The 17,693-nt window shown below is 57.6% G+C and overlaps 1 protein-coding gene across 1 annotated transcript in view; it reads left to right on the forward strand.

Annotated features, from left to right (window-relative positions):
• The window catches only part of Umodl1 (uromodulin like 1), a 53,529-nt gene extending 38,533 nt beyond the window's left edge, over positions 1 to 14,996 (forward strand). Inside the window, exons 18-24 of the mRNA XM_047565542.1 lie at positions 193 to 515; positions 4,469 to 4,614; positions 5,085 to 5,321; positions 5,508 to 5,667; positions 7,237 to 7,321; positions 12,570 to 12,769; positions 13,571 to 14,996. Coding sequence (XP_047421498.1) covers positions 193 to 515; positions 4,469 to 4,614; positions 5,085 to 5,321; positions 5,508 to 5,667; positions 7,237 to 7,321; positions 12,570 to 12,769; positions 13,571 to 13,627 — 1,208 coding nt within the window. The 3' untranslated portion in view covers positions 13,628 to 14,996. The remainder of the gene's footprint in view (positions 1 to 192; positions 516 to 4,468; positions 4,615 to 5,084; positions 5,322 to 5,507; positions 5,668 to 7,236; positions 7,322 to 12,569; positions 12,770 to 13,570) is intronic.
• The last annotated feature ends 2,697 nt before the right edge of the window (positions 14,997 to 17,693 follow it).

Here is a 17,693-nt window from a genome sequence, read left to right on the forward strand (position 1 = left end):
CCGGTCCCCAACCCCAGGCACCCAGGGCAAGCCCAGCAGCTGACTGTGCAGCATGCTGTGTGTCACTGTGGCTCAGCAAGCAGTCCCCAGGTGTGGCTGCTGCAGAGAGCAGTGACTCCCCAGCTGTTTCTCCCCAGCCCAGGTCAGCCCCACAGAGACCCACCTTTTCCCTTGGTCTCCTTGTGTCTGCAGGTGGCTCTCCTGGCAACTTGACCCAGGCCCCCAGCCCAGAGCGGCCCCCCACGCCAGTTGGGACCAAGGCTGCCCTTATGCCAGGTAGCGCCAGGCCAGCCCCCCAAGACCTGCACCCGCGGCTGAACCTGACTGGCGCGGTCAGGGTGCTCTGTGAGATTGAGAAGGTGGCCATTGCCATCCGGAGACGCTTCCTGCAGCAGGAGGCCATCCCCGAGTCCTCCCTGTACCTGGGACAACCTTCCTGCAACGTGAGCAGCAGCAACAGCACCCACGTGCTCCTGGTGGCCAGCTGGGGAGAATGCGGGACCCTTGTGCAAAGTGTAAGGCCCGGCGTGGAATGCACAGGGAGGTGCAGGGGGCTGTGAGTCATCTGGGCCTCATAAGGGGAGGCTTGTCATCTGGCCTGGGGGACCAGGCAAGACCCTGGATGCTGAGCTGTCTGACTCCAAGCACAGGAACCCAGTGAAGGAGGTCAGGATCAGCCTGATTCTTATGGGGACCAGCCTGCACCAGACCAAGAGGAAGGAGATTCCTTCTGGTGCAAGGGTCTGAGGTCCATCCGTGTCAGGGTTTAGCAAGTGCTCCCAGTGTGGGCGGGATCGAGAGGCAGGGGTGAAAAGGCAGGAAAGCCAGGTGTCATGTGGGAATGTGAGTGTAGACACGTGGGCATGTGTCTGAATACCTATGTGTGTGTGTGAGTACACATGAGTGTACATGTGTTTGCACATGGTGAACACTCCTATGCATATGCTTACACATGTGTGCATGCATGCGCATGTGTGAGGATATTCCTGTGCATGTGCGTGAGTACGTGTGAGCACACATGTGTGCATACATGTGAATATGCCTATGCATATGTATGCACCTCCATGTGTGCAGGTATGCACGTGTGTGAATATGCCTGTGTGAGTGTAGTGTGAATAATCATGTACATGTGTATGTATGAACGTGCCTGTGCACAGGTATGAATGAGTGTGTGAGTATTAGACTTCCATCACCATGGCAGTACATGGGGTAAATCAGCTAAGGAGGAAAGGGTTATTTTGGCTTACCGTTTAGGAGGTCTCAGACCATGGCTGGCTGTTGCTCTTGGGCCTGTGGAGAGGCAGAATGTGCTGGCAGGGGCCTGTGGTGGGCAAAGCCGCCTCGTGGCAGCTGGGAAGCAAGGGGCGAGAGGAAGGCCTGGGGGCTAGCGTCTCTTCAAGGGCAAGCCCCACGTCGCCCCCGGGGGCCACCTCCTCGAGGTTCCCCCTTCCAGTGGCACTGTGGGCTGGCACTGGGCCTTCAGCACAAGGACCTTCCCACCGAAATGGAGCAATGTGTGCAGGCGTGTGCGGGCCGCTGTGTGTGTGAAATCGTGTTCACGTGTGTGACTGTGTTCGGTACATCTGTGAGTGTGCACACTGTGCCCAAGCAAGTGGCTGAATGTGTTCTGAATAGATCCGTGTGTGAGCACGTATCTGTATGAACGCATGTTAATATGCATACCTGTGCATGTGTGTATGCAAATGTGTTTGTGTGAATATAGTGTGTTTTACACAGGGGTGTGTGCGTGCACATACATGTAAACACCACAAGTGTGCTTGTCATGCATGGCTATGTGTGTTTAGGTGTGTATGATTGTGTGCATGAATCTGAGCATGAACAGGAAAATAGGTATAACTGGGCCTGGGTACAACTGTGTGTGTGTGAGTGGAGGCGGTGTGTTGTTAATGTGTGAGTGTGTGTGGTTTCATGTGTGTGTGGAAGTGTCTGTACACACGTACATGTGTGTGAGTGAGTATGGTGAGTGTGCTTGCTGGTGAGTGTGTTGGGTGAGTGTGCATGTCCATTGTGTGGGTGGGGATGTTGGTGGCATTTGTCAGAACAGCTCTGTCAGAGGACATGGTTCCAGGTCTTCCAGGGGCCTCGAGGCTCTGGATGAGGGACCTGGTCTGGAAAAGTGGCTTTTCCTGGGCTGGAACCTTTGCAGCTGGGTGCACATTGCCCCACGGGTGACCGGACCCAGAGGTCCTGGGATGCCCAGGCCCTGCTTCCTGGAAGGTGGTCTCCAGGTCCTCTCTCTACCTCTTCTTTCCCTTCAAACACAAAGCTTGTTTGGGGGAAACCTGGGTCCTCCCTGAGTCTAGCTGAGGGCCAAGCCCTGGGCATGCAGCGTTGTCCCCCGATCTGTGACCGGATCTCGGCCGTTCAGAGATGACACAGCAGCACAGGGGACCCTCTTAGGCTGGCTGTGGGGACGGGCCCTTGCCTGAAGCTCTGTGGAGGGGCTGTGGCCTCCACGGGTGGCTGTGTCAGCTTTGGGCGGGAAGGGAGACTCTGGCGGGGGAGGATTCTGCACTGAGCCACCAGTGCAGGCGAGGGGAGCCCTTTGGGAAAGGGAAGGCCCACGTGGTCCTGTGGGGTGAGGGGAGGTGGCTGTGGTGGCATTAAGGAGACAGAAAGCTCATGGAGAAGTTCAGCTGTTGTTCAGACCGGGCGGCTGCTGGGCCCGGAGCTGGCAGCCTGCTTGGAAGGGTGGACTTCCCACAGGGCAGGGACAGCTGTGTTAGAGGTGGGACTAAGGGGATGGCTAGGCAGGGGCACGGCAGCTGACCGAGGAGCTGAGGGCCAGAAGGACATCCTCACCAGGGAAGTCAGGCGAGGGATGGCAGGTCCTGGCATCAGGGCAGGAACCAGGGGGCCTGGTCTTTGTCCTTGGAGGCCTTGTAGCACTTTGAGGTCTTATTTTCTAGAAAAAGGGATGGGGCAGGGTCACAGGCCCTGAACCTCCCAACACCTGAGCAGACTGGGTGTCGTGTGTGCACAGTGACATTTAGTCCCCTGACCCTGGGCCCAGGCACATTAGCCACATTTAGGGTGAGGCTGGTGGCTCAGCAGGGTCTGTGGGTCCAGGTTGAGGCGCGGTGCCCTGTGCTCTGCCCAGTGCCTGGAGGGCCAGGAGGTTGGCGGGACCTTCACCTCAGGCACTCCTGGTTAGAGCCTGGATGCTTGCTCAGAGGGACAGGAGGGATTCAGATGAAACCAAGAGCCACAGGCACAGGGGGTGACAGCTGGAGGCTGACAGGTGACATCCTGAGGAGGGCCTCAGACTCCGACCCTGGGACTGATCAATGACTCAACCCAGGGGAGGGGAGGCAGGGAGAGTCCGGAGGCCAGGCAGGAGCAAAGACGGGAGAGGTAGATCCCAAACGGCAACGTGGTGGTGGATGCGGAGCGTGCCGGAGACCAGTAGCTGGGGCTGCGGGGGGCCGGGAAGGTGGGGTCGGCCTGGAGCGGAGGCCATGCAGAGTGAGTGTTTGTATGCAGGCACAGCAGTGTCCAGCACGACTCCGTTTCCTTGAAGGCCCTGGGTTGAGGAGCCACCTGCAGGATCCCAGTGGCTGCAGAGTCCCCCGCTCCCTGCCAGCCCTCAACTTGCACACTGAAGAAGAGTTTTTTGGATTTTTTTTTCATTTTCCTCAAGATTCTGGGGAGTCTCATTGGGGAGGCGAGCGGCAGCCCCAGCCTCAGGGCTCCTGTGGGGTGTGGGCCGCAGAGGGGAGCCAGGCAGCTCTCCACAGCCTCATGGTGAGCCACAGGTCTGCCTGCTGGGTGAGAGGCGGTCGTGGCAGAGCCACAGGTCTGCCTGCTGGGTGAGAGGCGGCCGTGGCAGAGCCACAGGTCTGCCTGCTGGGTGAGAGGTGGCCATGGCAGATGGCAGCTGGCTCCTCGGGCCCAAGAGAGCACTGGCCACGGGAGGGGAGGGCAGACGTTAAGGCGCGAGCCACAGAGGCCTGCGTCCACCATGACCCACGGGGCGCTGCACACACCAGCTGCTCCCCCGAGTCACTGTCTCCTACGGGCCGGTGGCAGGGTCTGGAGATGGAGGCCCAAGTTCTCAGCCCGACAAGACCTGGTGTGACAGCTGCATTCAGCAGATTCAGGGCACTTTGAGAAAGAGAACTCCGTGCCCTCTGTGCGGCCCAAGCTCCAGTGCACAGGAGCTCTCCAGGGGTTTTGAGGTTTGTCAGAAGCTAAGCCTTCTCCAGGGACTTACCTGCACCAAGGGAAGGGATTGTGCACAGTTGGCCGGCTCTGCCTCCCTCTGGGGGTCACGGCTAGAAGCAGAAGCCAAGACTCCCCGCTCTCTTCGGCAGTTCACATCAGGGAACAGTTGTCAGGGGCTTACACTTTTGGGGGTAAGCTTCCCAGCACCCAGAGCTGAGGCCCATGGCTCACGCAGGGGCCTGCTGGGCCCTGGGAGATCACTTGCCTCCCTGTTTGTGCCCAGAATCTGACAAACACCGTGGTGAGGACCGTGCTGAGGAGTGACCTCTCCCCGGAGGGTATCATCCACCACCTGAAGATCCTCAGTCCCATCCACTGTACCTTCCGGAACGACCTCCTGACCTCCTTGGGCTATGGCCCAGAGTGGGGGTGAGTGGCAAGCCACTGGCTGCTATGGCTCCGGCTTCTCCCTAGCACCTTGATCTTAGGGGTCTTCACGGTGTCAACCTTTTGAGACCCTTCTTTGAGGCTGACTATGCAAATACACAATGGCTGGGATTTGATTAATGCTAGTAGCTTCCCAAATTCCTGCCTCAGTCCTATTTAGGCTTAGCCAGAGGACTAAGTTTGCACCCCTTGCCAAGCAGCAAGGAGGCCGGACCTCCAGCTTGCAGGGCCCACAGCCTCCACATAGCACTCCTGGGGCTCCTTCCCCACCTGCCCAGGAGTCTCTGCCGACGCAGCTGGGGTCTGACCCAGGAGGCCAGCTCTGCACACACAGCCCCCGTCTGCTCTCACGGGGGGTCCTCCTCCATTTCCACCCTTCCTCAGAGCTGCTTTTGGAGGGTGTGGGTCAAGGGTGTAGCAGAGGCACCCCCTGAGGCCGCTCCCTCCCGCAGGGTCCACACTGTCCTTGAGGACCTCCACGGCGCTGGGAATTTTGTCACCAAAATGCAGCTGTTCGTCGGAGATTCTCCCATACCTCAAAACCACAGTGTGTCTGCCAGTGACGACGTCAAGATCCAAGTGGGGCTCTTCAGGCAGAATAGCCAGCTCAAGGTGGTCCTCACAGAGTGCTGGGCGACCCCCTCCAGCAACGCGGGCGACCCCCTCACTTTTGGCTTCATTAACAACAGGTAGGGCTTGGGGGGAGGCTGCACCCCTGCCTGCCTGGCTCTGTCGCCTGCCAGGGACTCCCGGAATCTCCAGGCCAACGCTGATGTGGACCTGGGTTCGGGGGACCTGGTGACCCCCACGAAGCCTGGGGGATGCAGATGGATAGTGGGGGCTGCTTATGCTGAGAAGCCCATCTCCTCCCTCAGCTGCCCCGTCCCCAACACCTACACCAGTGTGATTGAGAACGGCAACTCCAGCAAGGCCCAGTTCAAGCTGAGGGTCTTCTCCTTCATCAACAACTCGGTGGTCTACCTGCACTGTCGGCTGCGTGTCTGCGTGGAGTCCCCCAGAGCCACGTGCAGGATCGTAAGTGTCTGTGCTCCTTGACTTGTGGCCGGCAAAATCTGTATGTTATGAGGAAGCAGCTCTGCTAATAAGAGTGGGGGCTCAGGGACATCTGAGTGGGGACGCTGGGCCCTGCAAGTTGGCCCTGGAAGGAGGCAGCACCGGAGGAGGCCCCAGGCGAGCTGGGGCACATGGGTGTGTCACTGGCCAACAAACCTCCAGGCTGTGCTGTTCAGCTGGCTGTCCCGGCAGCGCCGAGCCTCCTCCCAAGGTGGCTAGCCGCACGCTCAGGCGTAAAGTGCTAGCCTCACTGAGTGTGGTCTCGCGACGTCGACGAGCGCTACCAGGCATCAGAGATGGTGGTAGGGTTTTCCTTCCCCGTGCCCAGCATTCACGCAGGGAGCACGGACAGCTTTAGATCTCACCTCCTCAGACCTTTGGATTTGCAAGGTGCCCTGCAGTCCTGGGGCTTCAGAGCTGTTCTCTAGACTGGACACAGGCAAAGTGACCAGTGTGTGGTCATGTCCTGTCCCAGCAGGAGATGGCTCTGGAGGCCTTTGGTTCAGACTACGCGTGCTCTCCTCTGGAGGGTGTGCTTGTTTCTGAGCTCATCTACCCACACCTGTCGGCAGGCTGTGCATAAGAAAGAAACGTGTGTGGCCGGTTTAGTTAATGTCACCTTTCCTCAAACAGTAGACCGTCCTACAGGGAACAGACGACTCCACATGACAGGTCCCGAAGGGTACACTCGTGTGCCCCCTGGTCCGTTTGGTCCTCAGAAGTGAACAGAAGGTCACCAGCCACAAGCTTCCCTCTGCAGGAAGGCCAGTCCTGTGCTCTGTGTGGTCTGACCTTGACATAGACCCTTCTAGATCCTCCAGAATGGCATCATGTTCATGTCCAGGGGGGCTGTAGCAAGGTACCACAAACTGGACCGAGAACAAGCCAGAAGCTCACCGTCCACCTTCAAGGTGTCGGCAGCGCTGCGTCCTCCTGGGCAGCGAGGGCGCCTCTGCCAGGCCCCTCCCTGCTCAAGCTCTCAAGCCTGTGGAGGTCGGTCTCATCTGTGCACGTCTGTCTCCGTGTCTAGGTGTTCCCTTTCTATAAGGACACCAGCCGCACTGGACTAGAGCCTGCCCTACGAGCTCCTGAACCCGACAAGGTCCCAGTGACCGGCACTGGGCCTCGGAGTCGGTGCTTTTGTAGGACACAGTGCCACCCATGGCAGGCAATTGAGCTGGTGGCACAAGGCAAAGGCACTAGGAGGATCGAGGGTGCCAGTAGCCTTTGGAGAATGCACAGGGGACTCAGCCTCCACCCAGCGGGGTGGGTTTGGAGGGAGGGATCCCAGGGACAGGTCCTCCACCGCCCAGGTGGGTGTGCTCTGCTCCCCCGCCCCAGGCACCCCCACTGGGAAGAGCCCCTGTCTGGTCTCCCACGGCTCCCAGGTCCCACCTAGACTCATCCACCCAGTGACCTGATGACCCAGAGGACAGAATTATCAGATGATCACCCTGAGAGCTGGCTAATGCCCCAAAAGTGTTGTGCAAAACTAAGTTTAAACTTTTCTCGTTTCAAACAAAACAACAGACCTGCCACGACTCCCGGCTGCGGAGAAGCAGCGAAGGCTCCGTCGTGCACCAGATGTCCTGGGGGCCCCTCGTTCGGTCGCAAGGTGAGTCCACGGCTGGGTTTGGATAAACAAGAAAAGACCCCACTCGCCAGCAGGCAGCTCGGAGAGCAACTGCTTCCAAACGTGGAGCTTTAAAGGGCTTCCCAAAGACCCGTGATGATAGGAACAGCGACGGCCGAGCTAGCTCTCGGGGGCCCTGTGAGCCAGCGTGACGCTGGCTCCCTGTGTACAGCCCGTGGGGAGGTGAAGCTCAGAGTCAGCCACAGGATGAGCCGAGCTGCTCACTGCGCCGTGGGGAGCCAGGGCGGGCTTCGGAAGCTGGTAGACGCGGTGGTGTGCAGGGGAAGGGCTTAGGCCCAAACAGGTGGCAGCGAACTCTTGGTGCGCGTGAAAATGCTGTTTTATTCTGAGGCTGCAATAACAGAAGCCAGTGTTTCTGTTCTCCCCCAGGGTGAGGTTTCCTCGGCCGGTTACATGTCACATATTCTCAAAATCAGTTTGAAAAGAACATGAGTTCTTTACAATGTGATCGATCAGATTGTTTTGAGAAAATAATGGTTTTGTGGTTTGAGTACTAAGACACTGCCTGAGGTCCCCAACTTCCTTCTCTTCCCTTCTGCATGAGAGAGCCCGGGGGTAGTTGGTGGCACAATGGCTCCCGGAAGGGGACTTGTTCCCAGCCTCCCTGCCAGCTAGGTGTGGCCATAGGAGTGGGCTCTGGCCAGTGACAGGCCTGGGGACGGTGGTGGCCACCTCAGAGGCACCCTCCCTAAAAACTATCCAAAGCCATCCTTTGTCCCTTCTTCCTTGTCCCCGTCCTGCTGCCTGGCATGCAAATGAGACAGGTCCCGAGGATACCATGGAGCAACTGCCCAGCCAGGTGTGGCCTCTGACCTCCAATTTTTTATGCCGAAAAGCAAACTTTAAGCCACTTCTCCCCCACACCCCGCCATCTCCCCCACGCTTGTTTTCCCCTTTCTTGCTGCGGAAACCAATCTTGGCTGACTTTCCTGTTCTTTGGATCATCTCCCTCACCTTGATGATCTGCTTGATGTTTCCCTGGACTAGAACTTGTGCATTTCAGATGCAGAGTGAGAGCTGGGGTCCAAGTCCTGTCCAAGACTTGGAAGCAAGGGAGCAGGAGGGAGCTGAGAAGAGATCCTTCCCAGTGTTTCCCGGCTGCCAATTCTCATCCAGAGCATTTGGGAAATTAAAATAAATAAATAAATAAATAAATAAGAACATAGCTACCAGACCACACCCCAGGCCCATGGACTCAGAATCTTTGCATTTAGGTCAAAGCTCATGGAGGGGTTCTCCGATGACAGCCGGTTTAGTCTAGGTTCTGGGACAGCATGCTTTTTCTGCACTCTTCATTTTCTTAAGTGGCTGGAGAGAACTGTCAGTCTGGGACCCCAGCAAGAAAAGGCACTTTCTGTATCATGTTCCCTTTCCATGCACTCACAGGCATTGCATGGAACATCACAACGAGTATGGAGAGCTCTGGACTTGGAGTTAGTAGAACTGAGTATGATTGTTAGGCTGTGATGTGTGAGTTGTGCAGTCAAATGGAAATTACTAAATCTCCTGAATGCCATCCATCCATCCATCATCCATCCATCCATCTATCCATTCATCCATCTATCCATCCACTCTTTCACCCACCCACCCATCCACCCATCCGTCTATCCATCCATCCATCCATCCATTCACTCATCCATCCATCCATTTATTCATCCATCCATCCATTCATCCATCTATCCACCCATCTGTCCATTCATCTATCTATCCACTCTTTCATTCATCCATTTATTCATTCATGCATCCATCCATCTATCCACCCATCTGTCCATTCACCGATCCATCCACCCATCCACCTACCCATCTCATCCACCCATCCATCCATTCATCCACCCATCCACCCACCCATCCATCCATCCATCCATCCATCCACCAATCCATCCTTTCATCCATCCACCCATCCATCCTTTCATCCATCCATCCACATGTTTACTATTTCATCCATCTACTATGTGCCAGGCACTCTGCTTTTTCTTTGTAGAGGGAAGTTGTAGTGGTTAGACATAACCTACATCAGAAAGTTGTGAGTGTCCGGTGGGGCTGCAGGAGAAGCAAAATCTTTGTGTGAAGCTGATTTGTGAGGCTTCCTGATTCAAAACCTGACTTTGGCATTTGATGATGACGTGGTGACTTTGGGCAGGCTGGATAGTACCTTGTGCCTCATTTCCCTCACCCGTGAACTGGGGATGATAACAACCCCACTTCACACAGAGCCTGGCCTGTGTAAGTCGCTGGATGGCGTTAGCCATTCGTAATTGGGAGGCACCGTACTGGTATATCCAGCACAGATAGCGTGCAACTGGTCGGCTCAAAAATGAGGACTCGGATGATACATTTTGTTTGCCATTCTTACTTATTGTAGACTTAGCTTTCGTTTGGTCAATAGTATCACACAACATGCAGAAAATAATTTAAACGTGGAATCCGGCAGCAGGTGGGGACTTCGCCACAGGGTAACAGAGCACGTTAGCCGCAGCAGCAGCATGGGCGTCCGCAGAGGTGAGGAGAGGCTGGAGGCTAGATCCCCTCCAGATCCGTCCTCCGTTCCTGCCTTCACCGTCACCTCACTGTAGGGAAGAAGCAAGAGCAGCCTCCAGACCTTGGGAACTGTGTGCGTCTGCAGCCCTGCTGTCTGGAGGAGCTGGCCTCTGCTCCAGCCCTTGGGTCCACGCCCCTCTGCTCCCAGGGAGCTGGGCTGGCTCCTTAGAGGGGTCTTCCACTCCAGCCCTTCGGGTGTCCTGGTCACTGGAACAACCAGGTCTGGAGCCACAACGGGGGCAGGGCTGCCTCCGAGTCCGGCGGAGGTGCAGTCGCTGCCCGTCCTTTGGCTGGAGGCTGTTACTTGGGTCTCTGCCTTTGTCTTCACGCGTCCTTCTCTCCGTGTCTCTGCCTCCGCGTGGCCACCTCGCATCAGAATGCTCATGGATGGGATCGGACTGGCCTGGCCACCAACCCCAGTGCCTCAGCTTCGCTGGTCACGTCCTGCAGACCAAGCTCACCCGCAGCACTGGGCGTCTGGTCTTGGAGTCTCGTGGTGGCACGATCCAGCACCCAGCACGGGGTAGAATCCGTTTGGTCCTTCCCAGGTGCTACCCACACAGTCTGTCAGCATCAGAGTCTGTGGGAATCCTGATGGCCGTGGCCTCCCTAGATGGCCCACTGATTCACACTCGCCAGAGCTCCACTTTGAAAGAGGCGTGCAGAGTGTTAGGCTGATGTCCACGGTGCGCACACACCCCCAGTGGGAGGGTCTGGAATGATTGCGGAGGCTGCTCAGAAGTGAAGAGGCGGGGCCTCCCCAGTGACTGACCTAGGACTCTGAACTCCGGGGCAGGCCAGCTCCTCCTGGGCCTGCACAGGAAGGTGATAGGAGGGTCTTTGACACTTTCCCTCTCTGTCCCCTTTACAAAAGCCCTACTAGCTTGGTGTCTTTGCAGTTATTTAAGTTCCTCACGCACCCTGGACAGACACACACCCTGCCTGTATGACCCACGTGCACCTGAAGAGGTGGGCACCCTGCACAACGGGACACACCTGCCGAAGCCAGTGTCAAATTGTGATGACCATTCCCCACTTCTAATGTGTCTGGCATGGATTTGGAGCCCTTCCTGGGCTGTGTGACCAGTCGGGGCAGCTTCTGGCCTGAGGACCCCACTCTGAGCCACCTGACTTAGCGGGTCAGTCAGGAGCATTCCAGTGCAGGCAGCAGAACCCAGCTGGGGAGGAGTGGGACAGGGGCTACTGTTGGGTGGACAGTCTGGGCTGGCTCTGGCTCCACAGCTGCAGGTGCCCGTCTCCTTCTGTCCTTGTCTCCAGTATCCTCAGTGCAGACACCCCCTTGTACTGGCAGGAGAAGCACTTAATCCCAGCCCAAGGGGAGGGCCCACTCTACTGCCCCTGGAGTCTGGATTTAGGCCACCCATGCAGTTGTCCAGGGAAATGGCTGGCCAGGGCCTGGGGGTCTTGGCTTCCTTGGGAGATGAGGGCCCATGCAGTGGGGCAGGAGGTTCCAGAGTTTTCCTGTTCCTGGGAGATATGGTTGTCCATTTGTGGCCAGCTCACTGTGCAGGCATCCCGAGGGAGCCCCAGCAGCAGGCTGGGATGACTGCCGACAGCAACACCCTCTGCTGTGTGCTGGGAGGCCCAGAGCAGCAACCACTTTGGGCAACTGCCCAGAGATCGCCACAGGTGGGAAGTGGAGTTGTGAGGGCCTCTGGTCACCCAGGAAGGCTCATCCCAGCCAGGCCTTCTCCTGTGCTGCAGATGCCCCCCTGCAGTGGAAGGGAGGGGCTGGGGGAACGTGGCCGGGCCCGGCTGACCCTGCTGAGGCACCTGGGACTCATGCCTGTTCACGGGCTGGGCCACCTCGTGGCGGGTGGTCAGGTCCGTCCCCTGGGGTGCTGGAGTGGCTGAGGGCTGGCAGAGGCCCGCATCTTTCTCAGGCGGTGTGGCCAGGTTCACGGAGCACCGGGCAGTGGTGCTGACACCCCGGCTCAGCGGCTCACGGTGCCTCCACCTGCGGTACAGCCACCTCCTCTCTCGATCCAACGCGTCTTCACCGGAGGCCAGCTCCCTGCCTGCTCCCCGTCTCCCCGCTCTCTGGCCCTGGACCCGGAAGCTGCTTTCCGCCTCTGGTTTTGCTGGTGCATTTACTCTGTGTAGACAGGGCTGTGCCACGTGTGGGGCGGGCCTGTCGCTCACGGGACGCTCTCCACTCCTCTGCTGCAGTGAGTCGGGGGCTTCCTCCTCTCCCTGCCACGTGCCCTCATGTGGCTGGACGGCACTGGCCCACCCAGTCGTGTGGAGACACGCGGGCTGCTTGGCTTTGCAGCTACCGTGGCGAGTGCCTGTGAACTTGGGTGTGTCAGCAACTCTGGGGCGCTCGTCCTCCCTCCTGGGGAGGAGGCGGGTGTGCGGGTGCCCACGCGGCACTGCTGGGGAGTGGGCTTCTCGCTCCTGTCTCTCTGGTGCCCTCGTAGCCACAGCTAGCCAGGTCGCTGGGTCGCCTGAGCCGCACTCACTGCCGCACACCCACCGGCGTCCGCGGCACACACAGGCCTCCCCTCCGCCGGCTGCCCCCACCAAACGGGTCATGCTTTGAGGAGCGGTGGCCGTGGGCAGCGCTCGCCGTTCCGGGTCCTGCTGTGCATGCCCTTGCCCTCCTCCTGGCCCCGCAGGTCTCTCACCCGGGGCCTGTCTCACGCCACAGGTGCAGCTGCATGTGCAAAGCCGGGCCTGGGGACCAGCTACCTCATTCTCATCGCAGTGGCCGGCTTTGCCGTGGTGGCAGGGGTGGCCGCCTTCCTGATCACGCGCTACCACAGACTGACCGGACAAAGAACTTCAAAATCCAGCTGGACGACTTCAGCTACCAGGTGTTCTCTGAAGAGGAGGCCCGGCGACCTGGAGGTGGGTGTAGGCGAGGCGCGGATGTCAGCCATCGCAGCGTGGCGATGGGCAGTCTGTGCCGGTGGGGTTTTGGGCTCCCTAACTGGAGACGCCTCCTCTCCTCCTGGAAAGCACCCTTCAGTGGCCAGAAAGGGGACAGGGATGATGGCACATCAATGAGGGCTTGATTGGTGGCACATCACTGTCCCCAAGAAACCAGAGGCAATAGGATGTAGGGTGGTGAGAGCAGCCCCAGGCACCGGCCCCAAATCCCCTGCTGCCACTCCCTTGCTGGGCCATCTCGGGCAAGCTCCCGAGCCTCTCTGTGCCTCGGTTTCCTCATTTGTAAAGGAGTGTGGTAAGTCCAACCACATGAGGGGCCTGAGAACTGAAGAAATGGCCGAAGGGACTCTCCCAGGTATGGCCCAACCCAAATGCTGAACATGCCAGGGGCTGTTCTCAGGCATGTCCCCGAAGACTGGCTCTCACCAGGGACCAGGCTGCATGCGAGGATGGGTCTCTGGGTGGCCCCCTACTGCGGCTGATGCCAAGGACAGACGGCCAAGCGTCATGTACGAGGGTGCCCTTCCGCCCCGTCACGCAGACTTTCTGGGGAGGGTGAGAACAGCCTTCCCTCTACACCTGCGTGTGCTGGAGGCCACCAGAGGTGACTCACAGTGCCTTCGGCGCCGACAGGCTGGGCCCGGGGCCACCGCGCTGGGTTGTTTGTTTTAAAGGAATACTTTTAAAAGGTGGAGCCCGCCTGCTCTGTGAACTCGCTCCCGCCTGCCCCCCGACCCAGGCGCCTCCTTCCCCACGCAGGTCACCGCCGGTCAAGCATTAGCAGGAGCGTGGCGCTCTGTGCCAGTGTTAGGATGAGCCCCGATGACGACCGCAGCCCCTCTGTGCCCAGGGCCCGTCCTGTCGGAGACGTGGGCAGAGTGCTGGAGAGTCCCGGGCCTCCAACCCGCCCACGCCACCCCTGCAGCACCCAGCCCCGCACACCCCGCCCGCAGGCCCCGCCTCCCCGTTGGGTCCTGCCACCCTGACTCGCGGAAGCCGGCGCCCAGCATGCTGTCAATCCCACGGCCCTTCACGCTCCGGAGATATTTGACCGTTTCTGCCACGCTCTTTTAGAAATAGATCCGTCTTGTAAAGGCAGCTCGAATGCTATTTTTAGTAGATGTGGGTGCACTTTAACTTGTCTTCCACTTACCAGCGGGTTGTTTTTATTTACAAAATAAGGCGACTCAGAAGGTACTCTGTTAATAGGAATATATTTCTAGTGAGTAAAAGTGATGTTACACACACACACACACACACACACACTGCTCTTTCACGTTTCCAAACGTGCCCACAGCCATGTTTTCACGGGATCCCACCCCTCGGGAGGGGGCGATGTCCCCACCACACGGTGAGAACGCAGGGAAGGGGTAGACAGGGATGCTCCTGGGGTCGTAGGATGAACCAACAAAGAAATGGTCTCGAATGGCATGTGTTCCCCTGGGTTTCTTCGTTGACGCTATGCTAAGAGACACTGCTTTCCCCTCATTTGAAATAACTCAGAATTGTCCCGAGAGCTAACATCTAGAAATACAGGGTTTCCCCGCGATGGTCTTAGAAGGACAACAGGGTCTTAGGTTTCAATCTTGACAGTAATTTCACTGAATATAATTAGCGGTCAGTCTGGGGCTCGGAGGTAGAGCGCTTCCCTCTCGCGTGTGAGGCACTGGGTTCGCTCCTCAGCATCACGTCAAAATAAATAAATAAAATAAAGGTGCTGTGTCCATCCACACCTAAAAAAATTGAAAAAGAGTTTGTTAAAGAAAATGATTAATCACTCCTACAGGACATTTGGGAAAAGGAGCAATTTGATTTATGGGATATTCTCAGGTCAAGAGTAACCGTGAGTAACGTGTGTGGATGACCCATTTTGAACAAGCAGAATAAATTGCCTCGGCACTGAGACGTGATGGTGTGCTGGCTTCTCCGTCTGGTTGAGTTCACACCAAGGTTCGCGGAGCGACCTCTGAGGGCTGGTCTCCCGGGGAGCCCGGGACACATCTCTGGTCCTTCCTGAGTCGTGCCCGCTGGCTCTGGCATCAGGGCACTCCCTGCCATTTGCCTTCTTGAAAAGCAGCATGAGACATCAGGAAGCCCAGGTGTTGAGCTCCGTCGCGGGTGGCTCTGGGTTTCAGGCGAAGTCATTGGCATGTATTTTAAAGCCCCATCTTTCAAACTTCATCTGCAGTTCCTATGTGATCTCAATAAACAGGCTACTTCCATCTGTTATTGCGTTTTCTGTAGTAATGGGAACCCCATCTTCCCTCTTCTAACTTCCCACGCCCAAGGCTCTGACAAGGTCTTCCTGAGCAGTCACAGTTCCCCGGGCCCTGAGCTCAGTGCCTGGACAAAATGGTGACTAAGACAGAGCCCTGCCCTCAGAGAGCACGGGAGGGAGACGCTCCCCAGCAGCTGCGGAGCCACGGCAGGGGCTGACGGAGGCCAGGGCCTGATGCCGTGGGTGTCCCTGAGCTGGTCCACTCACTCATCATCCGTTTGTCCATCCACCCATCTTGTTCAACCGTCCACATCTGTGCCCGTCATCCAGCTTTAACAGGTGTCTACTCCTGTGACCAGCCACCCACCCCTCACCCACCTACTTATCTTTCCATCCATCTGCTCGTCTGTCCACCCATCCACCCAGCCAGCCATCTTCTTGTTCTTCTGCCACACGCAACCATCCTCAAGCTTCAACAGGTGTCTCTACTCCTGTGGCCACCCACGCGCTCAGTCCACCCACCTTCTATCCTATCTCTCCGTGCTTCTCTCCACCCACCCACCCACCCACGCATCCATCTACATCCAACCAGGGAAGGTGGACCGCGTCCCAGTCCTTACGCTGACATCAGGAAGACAAGAAGGATGAGAGGGAGTCCTTGCTCCCAAGTGTTCACAACCCAGCTGAAGAAAACCCGCTGTGGGCACGACACACACCATAAAGCCGGGAGACCTCAGGCAGGCGGAGGGGAGAGGAACAGAGACTCGTGTGCTCCCGGGCTTCAGCACTAGAGAGTCTGGGATGCCAACTAGTCTCAGCTGCTGCGCAGGCATATCCTTGGTCTGAGCATTGCTTCCAGCTCAGAGCCTCTGAGTCAGGCTCACTGATGGCACTGCTCATGGGATCCGTCCAGAGAGGGTCAAAACAGAGGGAAGGCCTCAGGTGTCCCTGATGCAGATGTCACCCTGGGTGGTGCAACGAAACACCTGCGAGGCCAAACTTCAGGGCCTTGCAGACTCTGCAGACGATGCCCCCACTGCAGAGTGGACAGTGGGCGGGACCCTGCAGGCATGGTCATATTCGACCCTTGTGCTGAGTCCTCCCGGCATGAGCAAGCTCCCTCTTTGGCTGAGGACTTGGAGACCTCACGCAGCTGTTATGGTTCAGAGATGAGGTGTCCCCCAAAAGCTCGCGTGTGAGACAATGCAAGACAGTTTAGAGGTGAAAGGATTGGGTTATGAGAGCCTTAACCTAATCAGTTAGGGATTAACCCGGTGGTAGCTGTAGGCAGGCAGGGTGGCTGGAGGGAGCGGGTCACTGGGGGTGTGCCTTTGGGGTGTGTATTTTGCCCCTAGTGAGGAACTCTCTCTCTGCTTCCTGGTGCCGTGTCCTGAGCTGATTTCCTCCTCCACACCCTGGGTTCTGCCTCATCTTGGGCCCAGAAAAATGGAGTTGGCCATCTACAGACGGAGGACTCGGAAACCGTGAGCCCCAAATAGACCTTTCCTCCTCTAAAATTGCTCTTGTCAGGTGTTTTGATCACAGAGGTTAAAAAAAAAAATGACTAAAACAGTAGCTTTTCCAAAGATGCTCGACTCCTCTGTCGGGGGTGAATGTAAGTCAAACCCACCTGGTTACGAAGCCCATGCTGTCACTCTACCCCCGTGGGAATGGGAAGGAGGCCCCTTTTGTACCTTAGAATGCAGAGCACCTCTGAGGCGTGGAGGTGGTCTTGTGGTTCCCTGAGGCTGGTGGGTCTTTGCCTGCTGGGTTGTGTCCCTGAAAGTCCTGATCTTCGGACACCACCTGGAGCCCAGGATCCCAGGCTGTGACTCACTCTACAGCAGAGGGGCTAGTGGAAAAGGGTCTGATGGAGGTGGAATCTGATGGAAGAGGGTCTGTTGGAGGTGAAGGCCCATAGAGGTGGAGGATCACTGGAACTTTCTTCTGGTCCTCGGCCATGGCTGCAACTCTCATGATGTCCACTAGATGGCGCCCTAAGCCAGGGTCTGAGTTTGGGTTGCAGCATCCCTTTGTTTCTATAGCAACCACAGCCCTGGTTTCTCTTGTTCTTTTTTGCCTGGTTTGAGTCTCTTGTCTGCAAGCAAAGGTGAATCTGAAATTGTTCCTCAGGCCTGCTGGGTGCTGGGCCGTGTCTCTGCTGGGTGGCTCCTGGGAGGACCTATCAACAGTTCAGAAGGTGATGCTGGACTTTCAGGGTGGAACTGACCACCGCGAGTGCCCGGAGAGCAGGAGGAAGACCTGCCTGGCAGTGCAGCGTGGACTCTGCTCTCCCACCTGGATTTCCAAGGGGAGACACAGCGCCCCTTCCCATCTCTAGGGCAGGGGAGCTGGGCAAAGTGCGGAGATTTCCTGTCCCGTCACTGCGCGACAGACGGAGGCCTCCACGACGCTGTCCGGGCGTCTCCTGACTTCGTTCTCCCTCTCTGAGAAGAGAAGTCTGCTCCTGCAGGCAGAGGTGGCGTTATTAAAGATGATACGAGCACGAACACAGCGCCTGGCCCCGAGTGGGCTTGGTGCACATCAGCCCAGAACCTGCCTTCGTTCCAGGAGCCTCCCTGCTAGGGGGAGCTGTTACAGGGCTGGGTTCTTCTGGGAAACTGAGGCAGCACCAAGACCCCCGCCCCCAGCAAACCCGAGTTC

This window comes from Sciurus carolinensis, chromosome 9 (assembly GCF_902686445.1).
Source record: "Sciurus carolinensis chromosome 9, mSciCar1.2, whole genome shotgun sequence".
NCBI classification, from domain to species: Eukaryota; Metazoa; Chordata; class Mammalia; order Rodentia; family Sciuridae; genus Sciurus; species Sciurus carolinensis.